This window comes from Equus quagga, chromosome 2, assembly GCF_021613505.1.
Source record: "Equus quagga isolate Etosha38 chromosome 2, UCLA_HA_Equagga_1.0, whole genome shotgun sequence".
NCBI lineage: Eukaryota > Metazoa > Chordata > Mammalia > Perissodactyla > Equidae > Equus > Equus quagga.
In genome coordinates, this window is record NC_060268.1 from 67,110,845 (window position 1) to 67,131,930 (window position 21,086).

Sequence of the window (21,086 nt, forward strand, 5' to 3'; positions counted from 1 at the left end):
ATCAGGCTGGTGGTAAGCGGGGCGGGGCCTGAGGTGAGGCCTGGAAAGAACAGGATGTCTGTGTTGGGGAGGAAGGGAGGGAGAGGACAGTGCTAAAACCCAGCTCCTGGCCAATCCCCAGCTCCTCCCCACTTGGCCCAGTCCCAGGAGCCCATCCCTGGCCTCTCAGCTACCAATCTACCCTGGGGCCCGGCCGCCAGATCCCTTCACCATGCCGGTGGTCAGTGGCCCTAAACCCTTGCTCTGCCTTCTCCTCTTTCTGCTCCTGGACCCCTACAGCCCTGAGGGGGGTCGTCCTCCTCAGCGAAGGTTTGAATACAAGCTCAGCTTCAAAGGACCACGGCTGGCTTTGCCTGGGGCTGGAATACCCTTCTGGAGCCATCATGGAGGTGAGGGATGGGGTGGGGACCAGCCATGCCCAGAGCTCCTCAGAGTGCCGGAGGGGCCAGCACTGGGTGGCTGTGACTTGGTGGGAGCAGGCCTACCAGTACTAGCCTCTGCCTAAGATGGGGCCAGGCCTGGGGCAGGCAGTGCCAGGGGCCCCAGGACCCCTCCCAGACTTGTCTCTTGCTCTACCACTACAACCCCATCCCCAGCCACCAGCCTCAATTTCTCCTCTCTGCCCCTCTCCTTCTCCGCCCTAGGACTTCTCTCTTCTCCTTTTCTCTCTCCTTGGGCCCCCTCTCCTCCTCTGCCTCTTGAACCTGTGAACACACACACACATACAGATACACACACACATGCTCACATGCTGAGTCCCAGACAGATGGACTCGAGGCAACTTGGACCAGCACAAACCTCCGCTGTCCTGGCTCCGTGCTGTCAGGCCTTTGGCTGTCCATGAGCACTGGGGGGCTGCCTGCAGGGAACCATCCTCACAGCCAGCTGTTTTGCCAAAGAGGGCGCCAGCCCTGCCCTGTGTGTGTGTTGGGTGGAAGCAGGCATGAGAGCACAGGTTGTGTTCTGGACTTTCTAAAGCCGGAACTACAAAGAGTCTGTCTTTTACTTAGTCTTGTTCACAAAAGGATTTTTGAGGACTTACAAGGACCTATGCAATAGAGAGGAGCTTAAATTAAGAGTGAACCAGAAGAATAAGACTTAGAGTTACAGCTGGGGCATGAAATCAGTCTAGGAATGTGGCTTGTTGCCAAAACACATGCTACAAGTCTGCCCACCCTTCAGAGTTGGGCCATAGATCTGGTTCAGAGCCTCCTAGCAGGCAAAACAAAGAGAGAAAACAGATCAGTCGTGTATTTCTGATGTCTGTGAGATGTAAGTTCTGCGAAACGGCATGATTCCTAAGTGAGACTAGAACAAATATCCCTTTAAGATGGGAGACCCCGTCAGCAGGGTCTTTGGCCCAGTCTTCCTTCACAGAGGCAAAGGAGGGCACTGTCTCTCACAGCACCAAGCCAGGCCCTGCCTCAGGGCCAGGATGGCAGGGCTGGTACCGTCCTCACTGCTCTGGGCCTTGCCACGTCTGGGGTGTCACAAACCATCTAAGGGAGCAGAGGCACATTCTCCAAGATCACCCAGTGATGTGCTCTTTGTCTTTTCATTCACTTATCCTTTTATTGGATTCCCGCCCCCCTCCCCCGTGCCCCTCTGTGCCCAGCCCAGAGAAGAGGGCTGAGTCAGGCCCAGGGAGCCCACAGTCTGGGGCGAGGTGCCATGAACAGTCCACATAAGGAGCATGCATAAGTGTAGCAGACAGTGGGCAATCCTTGCCTCCTGAAAGTCACTTCAGAGGCAAGTCCTTGGTGGCTTCCAAGGCCACAAAGACTTCCGGCCTTGTAGCCTCTGAGCCTCCCCACCCCCAGCCCTGGCCTTTGCCAAGCAAACAGGGTGGATTAGCAGTCTTCGGAAAGTCCTGGCAGGGCCTGGGCCCTGAGCCAGGTTCCAGGCTGGCAGGCCAGAGGGGTGGGGAGCGAGCTGGAATGGGGCCTCTGATCTCCCTTTCCCTGGTTCCTGCCAAGCCTGCCTCAGTTTCTCTCCCCTTTCTTCTCTCCCACCAAATATTGCTCCTTTCTCCCCCCTCTCTGCCACCAGCGATAATTCTCCCACACACACTCCCTCCTTTGCCTTTTCCTAACAGTCCTGCGGTCCAGGTCCCACCTTTGCTTTCATGCTTTCCTCTCCTTGGAACGCCCCCTTGGGCACCCCCAGGCAGCCCTCAGCCTCATTTGTCCACCTTGCAGTGTCCTCCGTGCTTCCACAGCCCAGAGTCCTGACCCTCCACATAGTCCTTCTCTCAATGTGCCCTCCTGTGTCCTGAGGTCTCAGGCATGTCCTTCCCTCCTAGGGCCTGCTTCCTCATCTGAGAGACAGGAAGGGTTGAACACAAATCTCTCTCATGGTGGAAAAAGCTTGTAGTTTGGAGTCAGATGGACCTGAGTTCCAACGCACTTAGTTCCTTGACTTTTCTGAGCCTCGGGTTCCCCATCTGTAAAATGGGGTCTTATAAAAACAGGCCACACAGACTTGTGGTGAGGCTTAAGTGGGAATGCAGATAAAGTGCTCCAAGTGGGTCTGGTGTTAGTTGTCCTCCCCTGGCAAAGGCCCCTCCAGCTGTACTGGGCTCCAGTTCCCGCTTCTTCAGCGGATTCCTGCACCCGTGATTTCATGGCTGGCCTGGAGGTTACCGCCTTCCTCCTCTGGGACCCCAGCCCAGGCCAATGAGAGAGAATGATGGGGGGGCCAGGGGATGGTGGGGCCTGGGCCTTGAGCTGCCCTGGTCCACAGATGCCATCCCAGGCCTGGAGGAAGTGCGGCTGGCGCCATCCATGCGGAACCGGAGTGGCACCGTGTGGAGCAGGGCCCCAGTCCTCTTCTCTGCCTGGGAGGTAGAGATGCACATGAGGGTGACCGGGCCAGGGCGCCGGGGAGCTCAGGGCATGGTGAGTGGCCCCCACCAGAGCCCGGGAGAGGGGTGAGTCAGGGAGGCAGGCAGTGAGCCTGGGGTTCCAGGGTCCTGCAGGGACCGCTGAGCTGAGCAGCTGGGGACCCGCAGGCTGTGTGGTATACCCAGGACAGGGGCCAAGTAAGCTCTGTCCTGGGGGGTCTGGCCTCCTGGGACGGCATCGGGATCCTCTTCGATTCCTCGGCTGAGGATACCCAGGTGAGTAGTGGTCTCGTGCCTGCCCTCCCGCCCACACCCTCACCCTCCTCCCTGTGCACATGGCTCAGGCTGCTTGTCACCTCCCATGCAGAGCAGCCCTGCCATCCGTGTGCTGGCCAGTGATGGGCACCCCCTCTACGAGCCGCTTGGGTAAGGGCCTGTTTGGATTGACCCCAACCTGATTCCTGGGCTGCAAGGGGCTCAGCAGTTACCCACACTGCCCACTCGTGCCCCTGTCCCAGCCTGTGACAGAGAGCCCACCCCTCCTAGGGCTGTGCCCTCCTTGCTGGATTTTCATAGAGCTAATGGCTGCCACCCTGGAACTCCCTCCCACTTGGTCACAGCTGTGCATCCTCCTGGCTGAGACTAGAGTTTACTTGTTCTCCCTGGGAACTGCCCCACTGAGTCCTCAATTCATTCAACCAATGTCCCCAGGTCATGGGGGGAGTGAAATGACACAAGGTGGGGCCTGGGCTGAGTGTTTTCACTCACATCATCTCATCTGATCCCCAACACTCTTGAGAAGTGGGAATTATTAGTCCCTAGTTACAGGTGAGGACATTGAGGTGCAGAGAGGTGAAGTGACTGGCCCGAGGTCACACAGCCGTGTGCAGAACTGAGATTTGAGGCCAGACTTCCTTGTGGAGGCTCCACGCCCTCTGCCTGCGCAGGCTGCCTGCCTGCCAGTGCGCTACCTTTCTCCCAGATGACATGGCTTCCCAGCCCTCCGGCCTGGCTGCCTCCTCAGTAGCTGGGCCGGTTAGTCAGTGTCTCTCCGCAAACACCCCTTAGCTCATAACAATTAGAATAATTGCTAATGTTTATGGAGCAGAGGTTACTGTACACCAGGCATGGCGCCAAGCACTTCACATTCATTTTCTTAGCTCACCCTCATAAGGACATTATGGGACAACTTCAATTATTATTCTCATTTTAAAGATGGGGAAGCTGGGGTTTGGAAAGGGGAGGGAACTCGCCCAAGGTCACACAGCCAGGAGTGCAAAGGGAGGTGGCTGCTCTGAGCTGGCTTTTCCCTGTTCTGTGCTGGCTTCCTCTTGGCTGAAGGTGGCAGAGACAGGTGCTGTGGTGTGAGCAGCGTCTGTGTCCCCCTGTGCCCAGAGAAACTCAGGACCTCTCAGCTCAACTCCTTCCTCCTAACTCCCCAGAGCCTGCTGCGCTGCTCCTGTCGGGGAGGCAGGCTGGTCATGTTGTTCTTGGCTGCTAGGACGCTTCTCGTGTTGTCTGTCCTGAGTCTGTCCTGCTGCAGTCCAAGCCTGGCAGAAGGGAGAGGAAAGAGAAGCCCCACCCAGAGGCGCAGGGGCACTTGGAGTTTAAGGGAAGCGGGGGAGGGAGGGCAGCCAGAGGAGGTGTGGCCTGGGGGATTGAGGGGCGGAAACCCCACTCTTGGTCCATGTTCTGACCCCTGGGGAAGAGCCACAGGAGGCCCTTGGCCTCTTCTATAAACTCCAAGTGCCAGTACTCTGCCAGGCAGGGCTTGCTGTCCTGCTCCTCTCTCTTCTGCTAAGGGAGCAGACCACAGCAAGGGAGACTCAAGCTAGACAACAGGGACGCGTCCTGTACCAGTGAGGGGGAGTGGCACTGCACACCTGGGCAGAACAACCTCTGGGGCCTCCCCCACTGGCCAGGTCTTGGGTCCTGTGTGGCCCAGCTGGATTCCAAGTGCCCACAGGGATGGAGCCAGCCGGGTGCTGGGCTCCTGCCACCGGGACTTCAGGAACCGGCCATACCCTTTCAGAGCACGGATCACCTACTGGGGGCAGAGGCTGCGCGTGAGTCACCCCTCCTGCTTCTGCAGGTCCTCTGGGTGGGGAGTGCAGATTATAGGGCTTAGAGCTACAGAGTTGCTGTGTGAGTGCCCATGATCCCAAGAGACTCATGCCAGAGACACTACACAGGGTCCCTGGTACAATACAGGCAACACCCACACAGGATCCTCCTCCCTACACAGAATCCTAACTTGCCTGAGCACATCCTTGTGAGGGTTAGCGTGAGACCAGGTGTGCAAGCCCCTCCACGCCATCCTCACACCAAGCCCTGTGGCTGCCTTCCCTCCTTTAGGGCCAGGGAGCCAGTGAGTCAGAAGTGGGGTCAGGGGAGATGGAGTGGGCTCCACCTGCAAGGGGCTCTTTCCCTCCATGCCCCTCAGGTGTCCGTGAACAGCGGCCTCACTCCCAGAGACCCAGACGAGGTGTGCATCGATGTGGGGCCCCTGCTTTTGGCCCCTGGAGGTTTCTTTGGGGTCTCAGCAGCCACCAGCACCCTGGCAGGTGAGGGCCTTCTGGACTGGTAACAGCAGAGGAGCGGTCCCTAGCGAGCCATCCTGAGCATACCTTCCAAGGGAGCACAGGGTGTGAGGCCAGCTACTTCCTCACCATGTGACCTGGGCAAGTCACAAGCCCTCTCTAGGCTCCGTTACCATCTGGAAGGTCATGTCTGCCCCCAAGAAATGTTGAAATTCTCAAATAGGATAAAACACGAGAAGCTTTTATTCTAGTTTGGCCCCATAAGTGCCCCTAGCTGGAAGCTGTGGGGCAAGTGGAGGAGGGAGAGCCAAGAGGGACATTTAGGGAAGTGGAGCGAAGGGATGTGATGTAACGGAGAGTCCATGGAAGGACCCACGGCTGGGAAGCAGGGTGCAACCAGAGGGTGGGAGTCCTTGAATACCAGGACTTTGGTCTTTAAACCCTGGGCACTGGGGAGCCATGGAAGGTTTCTGAGGAGAAGAGTGGCATGGTCAAAGCCATGCTGAGGAGGTGGCCACTGCATGGTTGCCTCTGCCAGCAGCAGCTGTGCTCTTGGGGCCTGAGGGTGTCATGCTCGGTCTGCTGCCAGGGCTCTAGCCCAAGGCTGTCCAGTTTTCCCACTCACTGGGGTCCCACCTCTGGCTGTGTGTGGGGTTCAGCCCTCACAGCCCACCCATCTGCTTGTCTGACCCTCACCTCTTTCCTGTGAAGTGAGCAAGACAAGGGTCAGAGCTGCCCAAAGTCCCCCAGATCTCTTGCCTGCCTGGAATACAAGAGCCTGAGGGGTGAGAGCTGAGTTAAGTGGGCTGCTGGGTGGGGGGGTCTTACCTTCCTTTCTCTACCCCCCTTTCCAGATGACCATGATGTCCTGTCCTTCCTGACCTTCAGTCTGAGTGAGCCAGGTCCAGAGGTGATGCCAGTGCAACCCTGCCCTGTGGGGAGGGGCGGCCCTGGGACCCTTCCCTCCCCAGATGCTTCTGCTCATGTCATGGTGCTGTTAGAGCTGTCATTCCAGCCTTGTCTCTACCTGATCTCTGAGCTCTGCTCAGGCCAACCTTGTACTGGGCAGTGCTGGGGGCCAGAGGTGACTCAGAGTCAGGCCCTGTCCTCAAGGACCTCCCAGGCTGGCGGGAGCTGTGGGAGCACAGAGGAGGGGTCCTAACCAGCCTGGAGGAGATGAGCTTGAAGGAGCTGTGTGGAGGAGTGGAGACCTGAGGCCTGTGAGAGCTGCGGGGTCTGGGCCGCAGCGGGAGGGAAGTGTGTGGGGATGGGCAGTGGAGCAGGGCTAGGGAGCTGAGACTGCAGGGCCTGGCAGCTGAACCGAGGGACAGCCAGCTGGCAGACTCTTCCCTTGCTGGCGTGAATGTTTGTTCAGGGCGGGGAACCGAGCTCCCGGGCGCCCTGTGGGAAGGCTCCCCTCGCCCACGGGTCTCCTACGGGTTTCAGACTGAGTTTTTGTCCTTCTCCTCTAGCCTCCCCCCGAGGCCTTCCCGGAGATGGAGCAGCTCCGCTTGGCAAGGCAGCTAGAAGGTCTGCAGGCAAGGTTGGCCCTGGGCACCAAGGAGGACATGGTTCCAAAGCTGAAGTCTGAAGCCCAGGAAGAGGGTAGGGACCCAGGGAACACCAGGTGGGGCAGGGACCCATTTAGGTGTCACAGGATACTCTTCCCTTTGAACTAGGAGTCCTTTAACCAGTGGGAAGATGGAGGCCTGAGGAGGCATATCTAAACAGGCCCTGGGGCCTGGGTGCTCTGTCCTGTCCCTGCCCCACCACCCAGACGCACCTTCCCGGAGAGAGTATTGGAAGCAAAAGCCACGCCTTTCTGAACCCCCCCTCTCAAAGAAGCCCCCAAATGATAGAATCTATTGCCGCACCCCAGCTGGCTGCCTGTCCCAGCTCTGCTCCAATTCCCAGGGGAAAGGATCTTTGCCCTGGAGGAGACGCTGGGCAGACACAGACAGATCCTGCAGGCTCTCCAGGGTCTCTCTGAGCAGTTGGCCCAGGCTGAGAGGCAATGGAAGAAGCAGCTGGGGCCCCCAGGCCAGGCCAGACCTGAGGGAGCCTGGGTGAGTGACCCCTCAGGCATCCAATGGTCCACCTGCAGGCCTGGAGAAGCTGTCCTCCCTAGGCACTGGGTCCCATGGCACCAGTGGGCTCCCTTTGTCCAGAAAGAGGAGGAAGCACTATTTGTGAGAACTAGTGTCCCCCAAGGTCTGGAGGGAAAGGTGGATAGGGGTAAAATGCTGCACGTGACAGGATGGGGTAGAACCTGCCAGGTGGGGGAGCGTGCAGGAGGGCAGCTCTGCACAAGGAAATGTCCAAGGAGCCACATGGCTGGGGCTGGGGAGAGGAGATGCCAGGTATTTGTATGTGGGTCTGCAGACAAGTGACAGAAATAGACTGGATGCTAATTTGCATGTAGCTCCACATGTGATTTGATTCACATACGGCTTGCTTAATGCTCAGATGCACCAGAATCTCCTGCCATCCTGGCTCCTCCCCCAGGAATCATGCCCCATGTCATCCCCAGCCTAGGGCCTGAGAGCTGAACTCAGTCAAGATGTTAGATGCTAGGCAGAGGAGGCCAGCAGCTCCTGTGGGCTTTGCTGGGTTCTGGCAGCTTGGGACTGAGTCTTGTATCCTTAGGCCAGAGCAGTTAGAGCTGGGCTGCTGGGGTGGAGCAGAGGGGAGGGGCACCGCACTCCAAGCTCTCTGATGCTGCTTCCAGGCCCCGGACCCCTCCTGTCAGATTCCACCCACCCCAGAGAGGGGTGGCCACCTCTTTCAGGTCACTCAGCCAGACAAGGGCCCAAGCACTGGGAGTTGACCAGCATTGGCCCAAGCTTGGACTGTGCCTTGGGGGAAGTGGGAAGAGGGGACTGGACTGGGCCTCTTCCTCCTTCAGGGGCAGAACCACTTCTGGGAAGGGGAGGGACTTTGAGAAAGCCCAGGAGTAGCCACTGTTGTGGGGTTGGGGGGAGACCAACACCCTCAGGGAGAGGGGTTTGAGAGGAGGGAGAATCCAGAAGCCCACATGGAAAATGTGTCCTCAATGTGTCCAAAATGAGGAGGGCCTAGGTAATCTGGTAAGGCCTCTGGAAGTAAAAGGGCTGCAGTGTCCCCGGGGAAGGTGAACTCTGAGGAGAGAGGGGCTGTGCCCTGGGCCCTGGGGAAGAGGCTGGCACTTCTGCAGGACTCTGCCAAAATCAGCACCCTGCTCCATGGACAGCAGACTCTGCTCCAGGACCTGCAAGAGATGAGGTAAGCCCAGGGAGAGGAGGGGTCCTGCGAGACAGGGACGAGAAGTTCCCATCCACCAACTTGCTTCTCTGCCTGAAGCTCCTCCATCAGCCCTGTATTCCTTTCATCATTTCCTGAACACCCAGCACAAAGCCTGGCGCACACAGAGGGGCTGGGGGCAGAATTAGGTTTGTCGAGTTGACTGAATTTAATTGAAATCCAGTTTAAAGTTTTGAAAGTCCTAGTTTAAAAGCAACTGTCCCTGGGAGAGGCCCCGCCTGAGGCCCCCTTCAGGCATTTCCGCCCCAGGGAGGGTCAGTAAATCTGAGCTTTCCTTCAGTGACAGCTCCTGGAAGGAGGAGATGTTCTGATGGGATTCCTGGAGGAAGCATAACCAAGATCAGGCCAAGTTGGAGGAGGCAGTCCCTGACTTCATTTTACCCCGCTCCAACCTCCCAGCATCCCATTCTAGGCCAGGTCTTGGGAGCTACCCGTAGAGCCCTGGCAGCAGGGGGGTCACTTTGATGCCATGAAAGAGGGAGGCTTCAGGCTGGATGCTCGATGCTGGATCCCCTGCTCACTAGATGCTTGGGGTGGGGAGATAGGAAGAGGGAGAGGAGTAAAATCCCCTGGGAGCTGGGAATGGAAGGCAGAGCAGGGAACCTGGGGTTGGGACAGCTTTAGGGAGACCCTTCTCTGAGCTAAAGGAGACTGAGGATCCAGGAAAAAGGTTTGGGGTAAGAAGACTAGCCTCCAAGAAGGTGCTGCCTCTGAGGATTATGAGAAATGGTTAGGAGGTCTGGGTGCAACCAGAAGGGATAGAGTCATCTCCCTTGGTTTCTATCCCCCACCAGGGATGCAGCTGCCCACGTGGTCTCAAGAGCCCAGGTCTTCTACCTGCCTGTAGGCACCAAGCATCATTTCTTAGAGTTGGCCCAGATCCTGAGCCTCCTGCAGAAGGACCTTCGGGGCCCAGTGGTGAGGGGGAAGGTACTGTGGGGGCTCCATCCCTGAGGTCTGGGTTTAGCCTCCTTCTTCCAGCACTTCTGCCTTTACCCTCTGCTCCCGGGACCCCTAGTTGGCACACCTATGTCTGTGTCTCTGTGTGTATGCACACGCGCACACAGAGACAGATGTCACCTTCTCTCTGCCCTCTCTGCTCTCTAGAGAGTCCCACAGACTGTCAGTGCCAGCAGGGCCCTGGAGACCACCTGGTCCAATATCCTCAATGACCAGAAGGGAAATGGGAGTGGGCCGTGCCCAAGATCCTTTAGAGCTCCAGGGTGAAGCCCATGCTTCCTCTGCCCCTGCCTCATCTTGCTCTTTCCCTTGCCCTCACCATCACCCTGTCTTTTGCTCTCTACTTCTCTCTCTCATCTCTAGACCCTTTGGCCTCCTGACTATCCCAGGCCCCAGGCCTTCCCAGCTGTTCCCACAGATGGAGCCGTAGGAGCTGGGGTGGGGGGAGGGCAGCTTTGTCCTCTGCCTATCTCCAAGTGCCCCAGATGAGAGCCAGGGTACCCCAAGCCTGGGAGAGGGAAACAGAGCCCACACATGGCCTGGATTCCAGGTCCCCTCCCTCCTGTGTAAGAGACTGGTCCAGGGCCTTACAATGTCCTCTTTCAGAAAGCAGGAGCCAAGGACCCTCACCCACCTGGCTGGCTCCCAGGGGCCTCCTCATGCCTGCGGCCAGGCATCTTCCTGTTCTTCCTCCTCATCCAGACTGTAGGATTCTTCTGCTATGTGCACTTCAGGTGGGCCTTCTCATGGGCAGGACTTCCCACACCTACCCGGCATCTCTTGGTTCTAGGCCATAGCCATCTTATTGGAAAGAGGCGGCACTAAGGCCCAGGGGGAACCTGCCTGGCCCACCAACTGGCAAGGAGCAGTGCCCAGGCCAGGATCCATTTTTCCAATAGCCTCTACTGACCACCTGCTCAGCCGCTGGTCCCATCTGGGTCCTGTGCTCACAGAGCTCATTCTGTAGTGTGAGAAACTGACACGTAATTGATAGTCACATGCTATGTGGTCAGTGCCATGATGGCAGGAAGCTCAGGGGCAATAAGAGTACAGTAAAAAGCACTTAACCCAGCTTGGGGAGATCAGGGAATAAACCTGGAAGGGCCATTTGATGTGGGTCATCAAGTCCAACCAGGGGTTTTTCCAGCCTTACAAGATAAGTAAAAGGCATTGATGCAGAGGGAACAGCATGAGAAAAGGCAAGGAAGCATGAAAAAAAGCATAGTATTTTGGAGAAAAAAGTGCTAAGTTCAGTACTGTCAGAGCAAAGGATGGGACCAGTTTGTGAATCTGGGCAAAGAGAATTAAAAAGGTTGGGGAGAGGTCACTATTTCTGCTTGGTGGGTATTTGTTGAATGAATGAAACATTTAGATATATAGGGTGTGCTAAGGGGCTCAGAAATGGGACTGACAGTCCTTGTTGGTGAAATTCCAAGACAAGAAGAATCATTGTGGGTGGGGTGGTCCCAGAGGAGGAGTGAAATGTGCTGAGCTTTAAAAAGCAGAGTAGGAGAGGACAGCCTCCAGGTGAAGAGAACAGCAAGGTACAAGGTGGAAATGATGACAGGGCTATGTATTACATAGGAGTGTAATGGTGGCTAGAGCCACCTGGACAGACCTTGAATGCCAGGGGGAAAGTGTGGTCCTGATGGGGAGGCCAAGGAAGCCATAAAGGTCCCATAGCAGGGAGGCTGTGGTCCGTGAGCATAGGGAGATGAGTGTGGGAGCCTGGTTTCAAGAGCCCAGTAGGGAGAAGTCCAAGTAACCTTCTTCTCCTCTCCCTGGCAGCAGGCAGGAGCAGGACCAGAACCGTCCAGACTATTTGTCCACAGGCAGCCTTCCTCTGAGTCCGGCACCACCCATCCCTAGGGCCCTGGGGGTTCTAAGGAGGCAGCCCCTCTCTCCCGGCATGCATGCATGACCCACCTCAAAGCCCTGAAGGAATGTCCACTTCTCATCACTGGGAAGTAAATAGTGTCTAGCTGGGCGGAGGGCTTGGCCAGTATCCTCTCCCTCTAGGTGCCCAGCAACTACCCATACCTTAGCTTCTGCAGAGCTTCCACCTTATTAAAGATGACTTCCCTCTCCCCATGCTGTGCTATGCTCATTTACCTTCCAGCTGCACCTTAATCTCTCTGAAGACTTCCCCCTTTTCTGGACAGGTAGCTGAGAGTGGGCTCCAAGTACACAAGGAGGCCAAGAGCTGGCTTTAATGCCAAAAGACCAGACACCCCGCAGGCCTTGAGTCCTGGACTATGGAGGGAGAGAGTCATAACAGTATAATTCTGTCCCTCCAATTCACCCAGAACAAGAAGTGGTGTCTCCAGGTACCCTTCCTAGCTCAGCCAGCATCACCTTGAGCAACTCTGTCCTGCCCTCCCCTCCTCCCCGCTCAGTTCCAGGGGTCAGCAGGGCAGGCACGTGACCAAGAACTCTAAGAGGCAACCCATGGAGCCATGATTGGGATTCCCGCTCTCTGGTCCCCCCTCCCTTCCCCAGCCTCAAGCTCTTTGGGCAGCTGCTGGGGAAGCAGGTTGGGGAGAAGGATGGGGTGGGGCCCAGGGCTGAATCTTTGTCCCTTGCTTTTACTCCGATCTCCCAGCTGAAATCCTATCAGCGACCTGGGAAAGGAGGAAGTGGGCGGAGAGTAGGAAGAAAGGTTCAGGGCACGAATTAGCGAAACCCCTTTCCCAGGGGAGCGACCCCACCCCCAAAGGCCCTAATCCATTGTCAGCAGTGCCCGGCTGAGCTTGGGGTTGAAGGAGGCACGTGGGGTAGGCGGGAGTGTGGGGCCGGCACGTGGTCCAGCCTCCTCGGCCGCGTGCAGGCCCCCCGCCCCCCGAGAGGAGGGGTTTGGGGAAGTAGGGGCGGGCCGGGCGGGGGCCGGCGGCGGGAGCTGTCCGCGAGCCCTAGTGCTGAAGTAGGCTCGGACGAGCCTGGTGCCTGGTGCGTAGAACCCGGTGCGTGGTGCCCGGGCCAGAGAAGACCATGGCGTTCATGGTGAAGACCATGGTGGGCGGCCAGCTGAAGAACCTCACCGGGAGCCTGGGGGGCGGCGAAGACAAGGGGGACGGGGACAAGTCGGCGGCCGAAGCGCAGGGCATGAGCCGAGAGGAGTATGAGGAGTATCAGAAGCAACTGGTGGAAGAAAAGTGAGTGGGATCCCTTCCCGGCTCCAATGACCCTCCCCCTACACCCCGCCCCCACCCAACAGTCACCTGGCCCACCCCTAGGGCAGTCTCAGACCCCGAGCCCTCCTCCCCTACTTTTCCAGACGCGGTAAGAGATGTGGAATGTGCCTCCTAGGCTGCCCCCAGAGCCACCCCATCTCAAAAACAAGACCCTGCCCCAGGTTCGCATTCGAGCCCAGAGGGAATGGGGACAGGGGCGAAAGGGTCCTAGGACGGTGCAGGCACGTGCATTTCTGACGAAACAAGTAATCCCTTAATCCGATCTGGTCCCAGCCGTCTGTGTCTTCCAACTGGAGCTCCTCCGAGCTTGAGTTTCTGAGAAAAGTGCTGTAGCTGAGAGGGGCTCAGAGTCACAGAGACTGTCCCTGAGAGGGGAGGAGTCATAGATACTGAGGCTTGTCATATGCCAGGAGTGCTGGGGCAGAGAGCCAGCCAGAGGGGAGTTCAGGGCTGGACTCCACAGCTAGGCTGCTTGGGATCCAGAGCCAGGCTTTTCTTCTTTTTAACTGGGTGACTTTAGGCAAGTTACTTAACCTTTCTGTGCCTCAGTTTCCTCTTTTGTAAAATGGGGATGGTGATCATAAAACATGCCTCATAAATTTATGAGGATTAAATTACTTAGTGCATATAAACTGCTTAGCATAGCGCCTGGCACGTGATAAATCATTAAATGTTAGCTATTATTATTTCACTTAATCCTGCCAACAGTTTTTTGAGTTGCAAAATCTTATCCGCATTTTACAAAAGAGGAAGGTAAGCGACTTACCCGAAGACATACCAAAAGTGGTAGTGGAGCCAGGATGCGAACCTAAGTCTGTCCGTAATACTTTGCTCCACATGACACAATCTGTCAGGGAGGGAAAAGACAGACCGAGTCGGAGGCCGCGAGGGACATATATCAGGGCCTGCAGAGAAAGACATACTGACGTCCCCGCCCGGAGAGCTCCGTCCAGCGGCGGGTGCGCAGACGACAAAGGGCGCTGTGATGCGGGGCCAGACAGCAAAGACTGATCGTGGCCGGTCTGGTCCGAGCACCCTCCCAACACACAGGCCCGCGGGCGGGAGAGATGCGGTTGCCCTCCAGGACGCGGAGACCCCTCCCGCCCCTTCCTCGCAGACCCTGCCCGCCCGTTCTCTCAGCCTTCGCTATGACTCCGCCCCCGGTGCCCCCGCAGGATGGAGAGGGACGCGCAGTTCACACAGAGGAAGGCCGAGCGGGCCACGCTGCGGAGCCACTTCCGAGACAAATACCGGCTCCCCAAGGTAAGCTTACAAGCGGGGCTGCGAGGCACATTCGGGCTCCGGACTCCTTTGCCTGACTCTGGGCACCGCAACTCTCAGCCTGTAAGACTCATGGAGTGCTTGGTTACATCCTTCGTTCTCTCACTCGTTCATTCATTCACTCATTCATGGTTAATTGGCTCCAGCCGAGGGCCAGGGCTTAGCGCTGAGGAGAAGCCCAGTCCGCCAGAGACTGATAGGTTTGTGTTTCTGGAGCCAGTCCAGGGCCCTTCTCTCCTCCACACCCCACTCCCCCAACCCCCGAGGCAGCCCGGGGCAGATGAAGAGATGGAAGGCAGTAGATTTTACCGCAGGGTTGAGTGCTCCTGGGGCTTCTGAACCCTCGGGGAGAGCAGGGTGGAGGAGAGAAGGTGGAACCTCTGTTGATCTTCATGCCCCTACCTAACCTCTCAGTAACTGCCAGGTAGCTATCACCCACATCTACAAATAAGGAAACCGAGGCTCAGAGAGATTAAGAGACTTGACTAAGGTCATACAGCCAGAGAATGATGGAGCTGGGGTCAGAGCTCAAGCCTGTGAATGCTGAGCCTGCGCTTGCTCCAGGATCCCTGGCTGCCTTCCAAGGTATGGAGTCTGTCTGCAGAGAGCAAAGAACCCCTTGGTTGGCCAAGCAGCCAGGAGGTTGTCTCCCCTAGGCACTGCAGCACCAGAGGGGCATGTAAGTGTTGGCTAAGGAGGGAACTGAGGCATAAGCCACTCCCAGTGTCCAGAACTGTGTGAGACTGAGGGGAAATGGAAGTACAGGGCTATAGCACTCCTGACCTTGATCTTCCACTTGAATTGGAAGATCAGATACATGGACATCACATTCATTCATTCAACAAATGTTTACTGAGCCCCTAGCTGCTTCTGACTCCCCACAGGGCACCAGTCTTCTGGAAATCTCTCAAAAGGAAAACCAGTCCAGAAAGCCTACCTTTCTGGAAAGTTGCTGAGTTAAACCCAGCTAGGGATGGAGTCGTTCCTCCAAAGCTTGCACAAAGGGTACGAGAGGCATAACTCCTGCCATCAGGCAACTCTGAGTCCAGTAGATGAGGGAAGACATGGCTGTAAGTGAGTAGGACATAAAGTGGAAAGCCCCAGGGTCCCCAAAGGGACAGAGAAGTGCAGTGACAATCAGCAGGTGCCATGCAACGAGAGCAGAGATTGGAATCCGTGATGCAGGTTTAAATCTAGCTCCTTCACTGCCTAGTTGTGTGACCTTGAGCAAGTTACTCACTTAAATTGGCTGAGCCTCAATTTCCTTATTTGTAAAATGGAAATAACAATACCTGCCTCAAGACTTATTGTGAGAATTAAAAGCACTTAGCTCAATGTCAGCCATATAGTAGGTATTTGATAAATGGTACCCATCACTACTATCGGTGAGTCCTTTCGTATAGTTAATGATAGTCACCATATGGCTTAGCTCACTGGAGCAGTTTGACTCCTAGGTATTTTCATTTCCTCTGTGCTCTCTATGCTAGTATCTTACCTTCAGTATCTCAGAGTGAAGGAAGGAGGTATAAAAGTGCAAGGTCTCCATGCCCAAGTGTCAGAAGCTTGATCCTGGAATATGGGAACCCCGTCTAGGCCTCCTCCCTGCCCCCTCAACTCTGGGTCCTCACAGACCTCCAACCCCCTCCTCTCTTCCCTCCAGAATGAGACAGATGAGAGCCAGATCCAGATGGCAGGTGGAGACGTGGAACTGCCCCGGGAGCTGGCCAAGATGATTGAGGAGGACACAGAGGAGGAGGAGGAGAGGGCCTCGGTCCTCGGGCAGCTGGCCAGCCTCCCTGGCTTGGACCTTGGCTCACTCAAGGACAAGGCCCAGGCCACATTGGGGGACCTAAAGCAATCAGCGGAGAAGTGCCACATCATGTGACGACTTTCCCTGGAGTTGCCCACTGGGGTGATCAGAGGGCTGGGCCCACATGAGGGCTAAGAGCATGTCTCAACTTCCAGGGACCTATACCCCATCTTGGCTTTGTTTTCCCTGCTCCACACTAGCCCTAGGATCCTTCTCATCCATGGCCCAAGCCTACTTTCCTAGTCTCTCCCTCTCCACTGGGAGCGAAGTCCTCATTTCTCACCCTACCCTCAGGACCCCGACTCAGCCTGGGGAGGCCTCCCAAGATTGTAGGAATAGGCCCGTGCTCTCTGGCCATAGCCCCAAGTTCTTGCACACAGGAGCACCCACAGAGAGACACACAGAGGGACATGGGAACCCTGGGATGTGCAGAGGCATACACCACAGATGCATCCTGGCACACAAAGACACACACACCCAGGCCAGCTGCCCTGTGTGCCTCACGCCTCCAGACACCAGCCCTCAGAGATGCTGGGAGGAGGCTTTGGACAGATGCCCTCAGCAAGCAGGAGGCCTGAGTTCGAGTCTCCACATGTGTTCTCTTTGAACGCCACTGCTCTTTCTGGGCCTCATTTCATCATCTGTAAAATAGGGGTGGACTGGGTGATTTCTAACACTTTCTAGCTTGGCCTCCCTGGCCCTCTGAGCCAATCCTACACCCTTCCTTCAGCAGGGCAGCAGCTGCAGCCATAGCCTCAAGCAGCTGCCATTGTACTGTGGGCTCTGGCTCCTGGAGCTGAGCGATGCTGTGGGAAGGCCTGAGTACCAAGGATGAAGCTGGCACTGAACATTAGCCCGGGAAGCTCCAGGCCTCCTCTGGGCCCAGGCCCAGGCAATTTGTGTTCTGTCCCTGTAGAACTCTCTGGATTCCATAGCTGGATCTCCTCTCTTGGCTCAGTGAAAAATAAAAATTCCAAATGGCATGCCTATCCTCTTACTTCTTACTGACCTCCAGGAGTCTTGGGGTTCCCTTACCTTTGGAGGGGTGTCCCTTACCTCCTCACCCACAGCTTCATAGGAGCGCCAGCCCTTGTAAGATGTCAAACTCTACCCTCTCAGGGCCCTAAGTGAGGCAAGGTCCAGCCTGGGGCCAGACAAAATAGATCTGGGCTTTGAGGAAAATGTGGCAGCCAGCTGGATGGGGATGCACCTGGGGAAGGTGGGCCTCTGGGCCATTACCTGAGACCACAGGAAGGGTCACGGCTCAACCACAACTGTCTCTGGCACCTGTGAGATGGAAGGTGTTACAGGAGACAAGACAACTGCGTTCCAGCCCTGGCACTGCTATGTGACTTTGAGCAGGTTCTTTTCCCTCTCTCAGCCTGTTACCCCCCTATAAAATGAAGATCCCCTTTACCCAAAATAATAATACTACATGTTTCAAAGGGTGACCATTTGTAAATCCCTTGGCACATAATAGACCATATCAATAAATGGTAACTCATTCTTAAAAAAATGGAGAGCCCAAATCTCACCCTGCTCACCTGTAAGGGGTCCAGGAAACCAACCAGGAGGCTCCACAAGCAGGGGCCTGAGCAGGAACAAGGTGCTACAGGCAGAGCCTGAACCCCCTTGGCACTAGCCTCAGGGAAGCTAGCTAAGATGTACAGGCAAAACTGCCATGTGAGGGTCTGGTTTCAAGGGGCAGAGTTTCCACTAGGCCTCCTTTGTAAAATAAGGACAAGGAACGTACAACGTGTGCAGTAGATAATGTGGAAAGGGACAGGAGGAGGAGAGAGGAAAAAGTGAGGACAAGGAATTAGGAGGGTGAGGGCAGGGAGGGACGCAGACCCAGGATGGGGGCAGTGCTGCTCAGGCTGTCGAGCTGGGCCTTGTCTCCTGAGCATCCCCGGGGAAGGTGCCCAGGCCTCTGAGCTGCTCCTAGGCTGCCCCCCTGGGTGATCGCTGGACAAAAACCCCTCCTGACCTTCCTGGAGCTGGAGAAGACCCATATGGGGGCCCCAGGCTGGGTAGGGGGGGCCATGGGCTTCCTCAGCAGCATCAGCAGCAAGGCCCACGTCAGCACTCCACCCTCCAGGGGCCTTCTGCCTAATGGGATTGGACAGGCCCCTTTCCCCTCAGTGGTTTGCAGGACCCAGAGTGAAAGAGGCAGGGAGGCGGGCTGTTGGGAAGCTAGGGGTTAGCATTCACTGACCCCTCACAAAACGGGCTGGTTGGGGCCTGGGGTCAGGGAGTGGGAGGGGACTGAACCCCCACACTGGTTCCCTCCTCACAGCCTGGGAACACCAAGAAGCCCTGACTTGTCTGCACATCCCTGGAATCGAGGAGGGGAGGTGTAGACAGAAGGAACAGCACCTAGGCTCAGGCAGAGATGGCCAAGAGGGTAGGCTGAGGGGTCCCCAGGCTCTGCTGGCCTCGCCCTGCCTCCCCCCTTCCTTTCCCTGCTCTCCGGGCTTCTCTGTCAGTCCACATCCTTCTCATCTGTGTCCCCCAGCCCTCAGCCTCATTCCTAGTTCATACCTGTCCTCCACCAGGCCCTCAGCTAGGGGCCAACCTGGCCAAGCTGGAGCCTCCTCTGTGCCTGCCCCCAGCCCCGAGCCCTCAGGGCCTGTGCATGTCCACCACTAGCTCACTGCTCTCTTCCCATCCTCTTTCTACTCCCGCTTATTTAGACAATCACTTGCTCCCTGTCGGTCCACCCACCTGATGTGATGTGAGGGCCATAGGGAAAGCCACTTGCCACCAAAACTTCCATTTTCATGGTGATTAAAGTCCCACCACAGGGCACCACAGTTTAGAGTGAGGAATTTGCCTCTCCAGGCCTTCTCCCTCCCTCCTGTTCTTCCTTCCCCCTTCTTTCTTCTTTCTCACCCTTGGCGGCTGTCTAAGGATACAGGAAATATTGAAAGGTGAGGGGATAGCCCCTCCACCACCACCCCCCATTTCAGGAAGAGAGAAATGGCAAAGACAGCTGGCCTGCTCCTCCTCACCCCTGCAATACAGGGGAATTCAGGGAGATTGGTAGCAAGCCCTGGCCTCTGCCTGGCTCCAGTCCCTTCTCCTGCCTTCCACCCATCCAGACAGCTGAGGCCTAGTTCCCAGAGGGACTAGGGTGCAGAGAGAACAAGTGACTTTCCGGAGGCCAGTTGGTCCTTGGGAGGACCTGGGGACAGTGAGGGGTTTGGAGTTCAGAGGATCTCCCCTTTCCCCAATGGCCAGATGGTCCCTCCTCAGATACTGCAGCCGACCCCCCTCTCCCCTGCCAGGACCGGCAAGCAGGCGCTGGGGACTTCTGGGGGAATGTTCATTTGCTGAGATTGAGCTGCTGGCAGTGCCTATTGACCCAGCTGAAGCCTGAGGCTGGGTTAGGAGTGGGAAGCCCCTGTGAGGAGAGTGGGAAGGAGCCATAGAGCCAGCCTGCTGTCCTGCCTCTAACCCCATGCCTGCCAGGCATAGCTGTTCCCAGAATCACCGAGGCTTGGGGACAGCAAGGGAGCCAGGCCGGCTGGGTCAGGGGAGCAGCAGCATTGAGGCTGCCTCACCCTTATTCAGCAGGACCCGTGCCTGGGGATGTGTGTGTATAACCATGAGGTTAAGTCTGTGTGGGATCTGCGTGGGGCTGTGAGCTTGTATGTGACTTTCAGTATTTTTGTACGTGTCTGCTGCCTGTGGCCTGTTAGTGTCTGTGTCTGTGTGTTTGTGTGTCTGTGGGATTTTGAGTATACAGGTGTGGATGTGAGTTATTCTGGGGAAAGTGGTCCTTGACATGCCCCCTTCTCTCATGCCCCAGCCTCAGGGTTGGGCCCTCCCCGTCCCCCTCTCAGGGAGGGCTGGGATGGCAGCTGGCTTCTGGGGACCAAGAGACCTTCTAGATGACATCCTACAGGAACCAAGGCTCTAAGTCCTTCCCCACTTCTCCAATTAGCAAAAGAAGGGGTAGACTGTGCACAGGGACACCTGGGTCCCTCATTCTGCTCCAGAAGCCCATCTGCTTCTCCCAGGGCTGGCCCCTTGGGACAGAGGGGCCTGGGCTCAGGTGTTCCCCCAGCTTGGCCCAGTGCTGGCTCTGGGCTTGGGGACTGAGTGGAGGTGGGAGGACAGGGCGAGTGAAGCACCCAGACATTGCTGGGGATTGTCTGCCCTGCTTGGGCATTTGCAAAGTGTAAAAGGTGAGACTTTCGCCCCAAGGAGGAAAAATTTATTGTTTAAAAAGCAGATTAGCATATTTCCCAAGGCCTCTGCCATTGGAAGAGAGAGAGAGAGAACACTAGCCCCACACCCTCTGGCTGGGCTGCCTCCCTCCTTGGCAGGTGGCCTGGACTCAGGACCAGCCTGGAGGCCATCTAAATGTTTTGCCCAGGGAGACTCCTTTCCCAGGTCCTCTCCGCTGGCCTCAACTTCCCAGCCCTTTCCTGTACCCAGTCCCCCTAGGGGGCCCACTCCTCCCTGCACCCACGTGTATAGGAATTTCAGGTGCCTGTTCTCAGCCAGCCAGTGCAGATATCACAAAAAAAAACTGAGGTCTGTGGGCCAATCCTCCAACCTGTCATCCTCCTAGTCCATCAGTCATTCACCCAGTCCCTCCTCATTCCCGCTCTCCCACCCAGTCTTCTCCATTTGTCACCCACCAGCTCCATTCATTCCTCTCCTTCCTTTCCCTCATTTTACTTATTGAGGCTTTTTCATCTAGCCCATTCTCAGAGATAATCTGAAGTACATTTCTCTCCCTAGATCTGAAAATAACATTTTATTGAATTCTTATGTGCCTGCCTCATGTACAGTAACTCATTTAATCCTTACAAATTCCCATGGGGCATTTTTATCTTCATCCTTGTTTTACTGAGAAACTGGCTAATCAATGGGTCTCGAGGTTCTGGGCCAAGTGGCAGAGCCAGGATTTTAGCTGCGCCTCCCGCCTTCTGGACCACTGCTCTACACTGCCCCCCAACGACCAGGCTTCGGGGAAATGAGGTCTCTCCTAGCGTATTTCCCTCTCTGTACAGAAGCCCTTTAATCTTGGCATGGAAGGCTGAGCATCTGGGTGGGCTCTGCTAAGCCGAGGAAGGAACTGCTGCCTTGGCGATGGACTGCCCCTCCCTTAAGTCCCCAAAGATTCTCTTGAGTGCTGTTCTGACTGAGAG

At 56.5% G+C, this 21,086-nt stretch overlaps 2 protein-coding genes across 2 annotated transcripts; both read left to right on the plus strand.

Moving 5' to 3' along the window:
• Positions 1-212: 212 nt before the first annotated feature.
• On the plus strand, positions 213-12,376 carry LOC124234685 (protein ERGIC-53-like). Its single transcript, XM_046652040.1, has 12 exons — positions 213-389; positions 3,011-3,118; positions 3,210-3,268; positions 4,809-4,908; positions 5,286-5,406; positions 6,237-6,292; positions 6,855-6,987; positions 7,297-7,448; positions 8,576-8,643; positions 9,477-9,612; positions 10,249-10,376; positions 11,431-12,376. Exons 1-12 carry the CDS (start codon positions 384-386, stop codon positions 11,561-11,563), a joined length of 1,200 nt encoding a protein of 399 aa, XP_046507996.1. The 5' UTR covers positions 213-383; the 3' UTR covers positions 11,564-12,376.
• Positions 12,373-15,999, plus strand: LOC124234686 (complexin-3). The gene is made up of 3 exons (XM_046652041.1): positions 12,373-12,794; positions 14,009-14,096; positions 15,775-15,999. Exons 1-3 carry the CDS (start codon positions 12,631-12,633, stop codon positions 15,997-15,999), a joined length of 477 nt encoding a protein of 158 aa, XP_046507997.1. The 5' UTR covers positions 12,373-12,630.
• Positions 16,000-21,086: the final 5,087 nt, after the last annotated feature.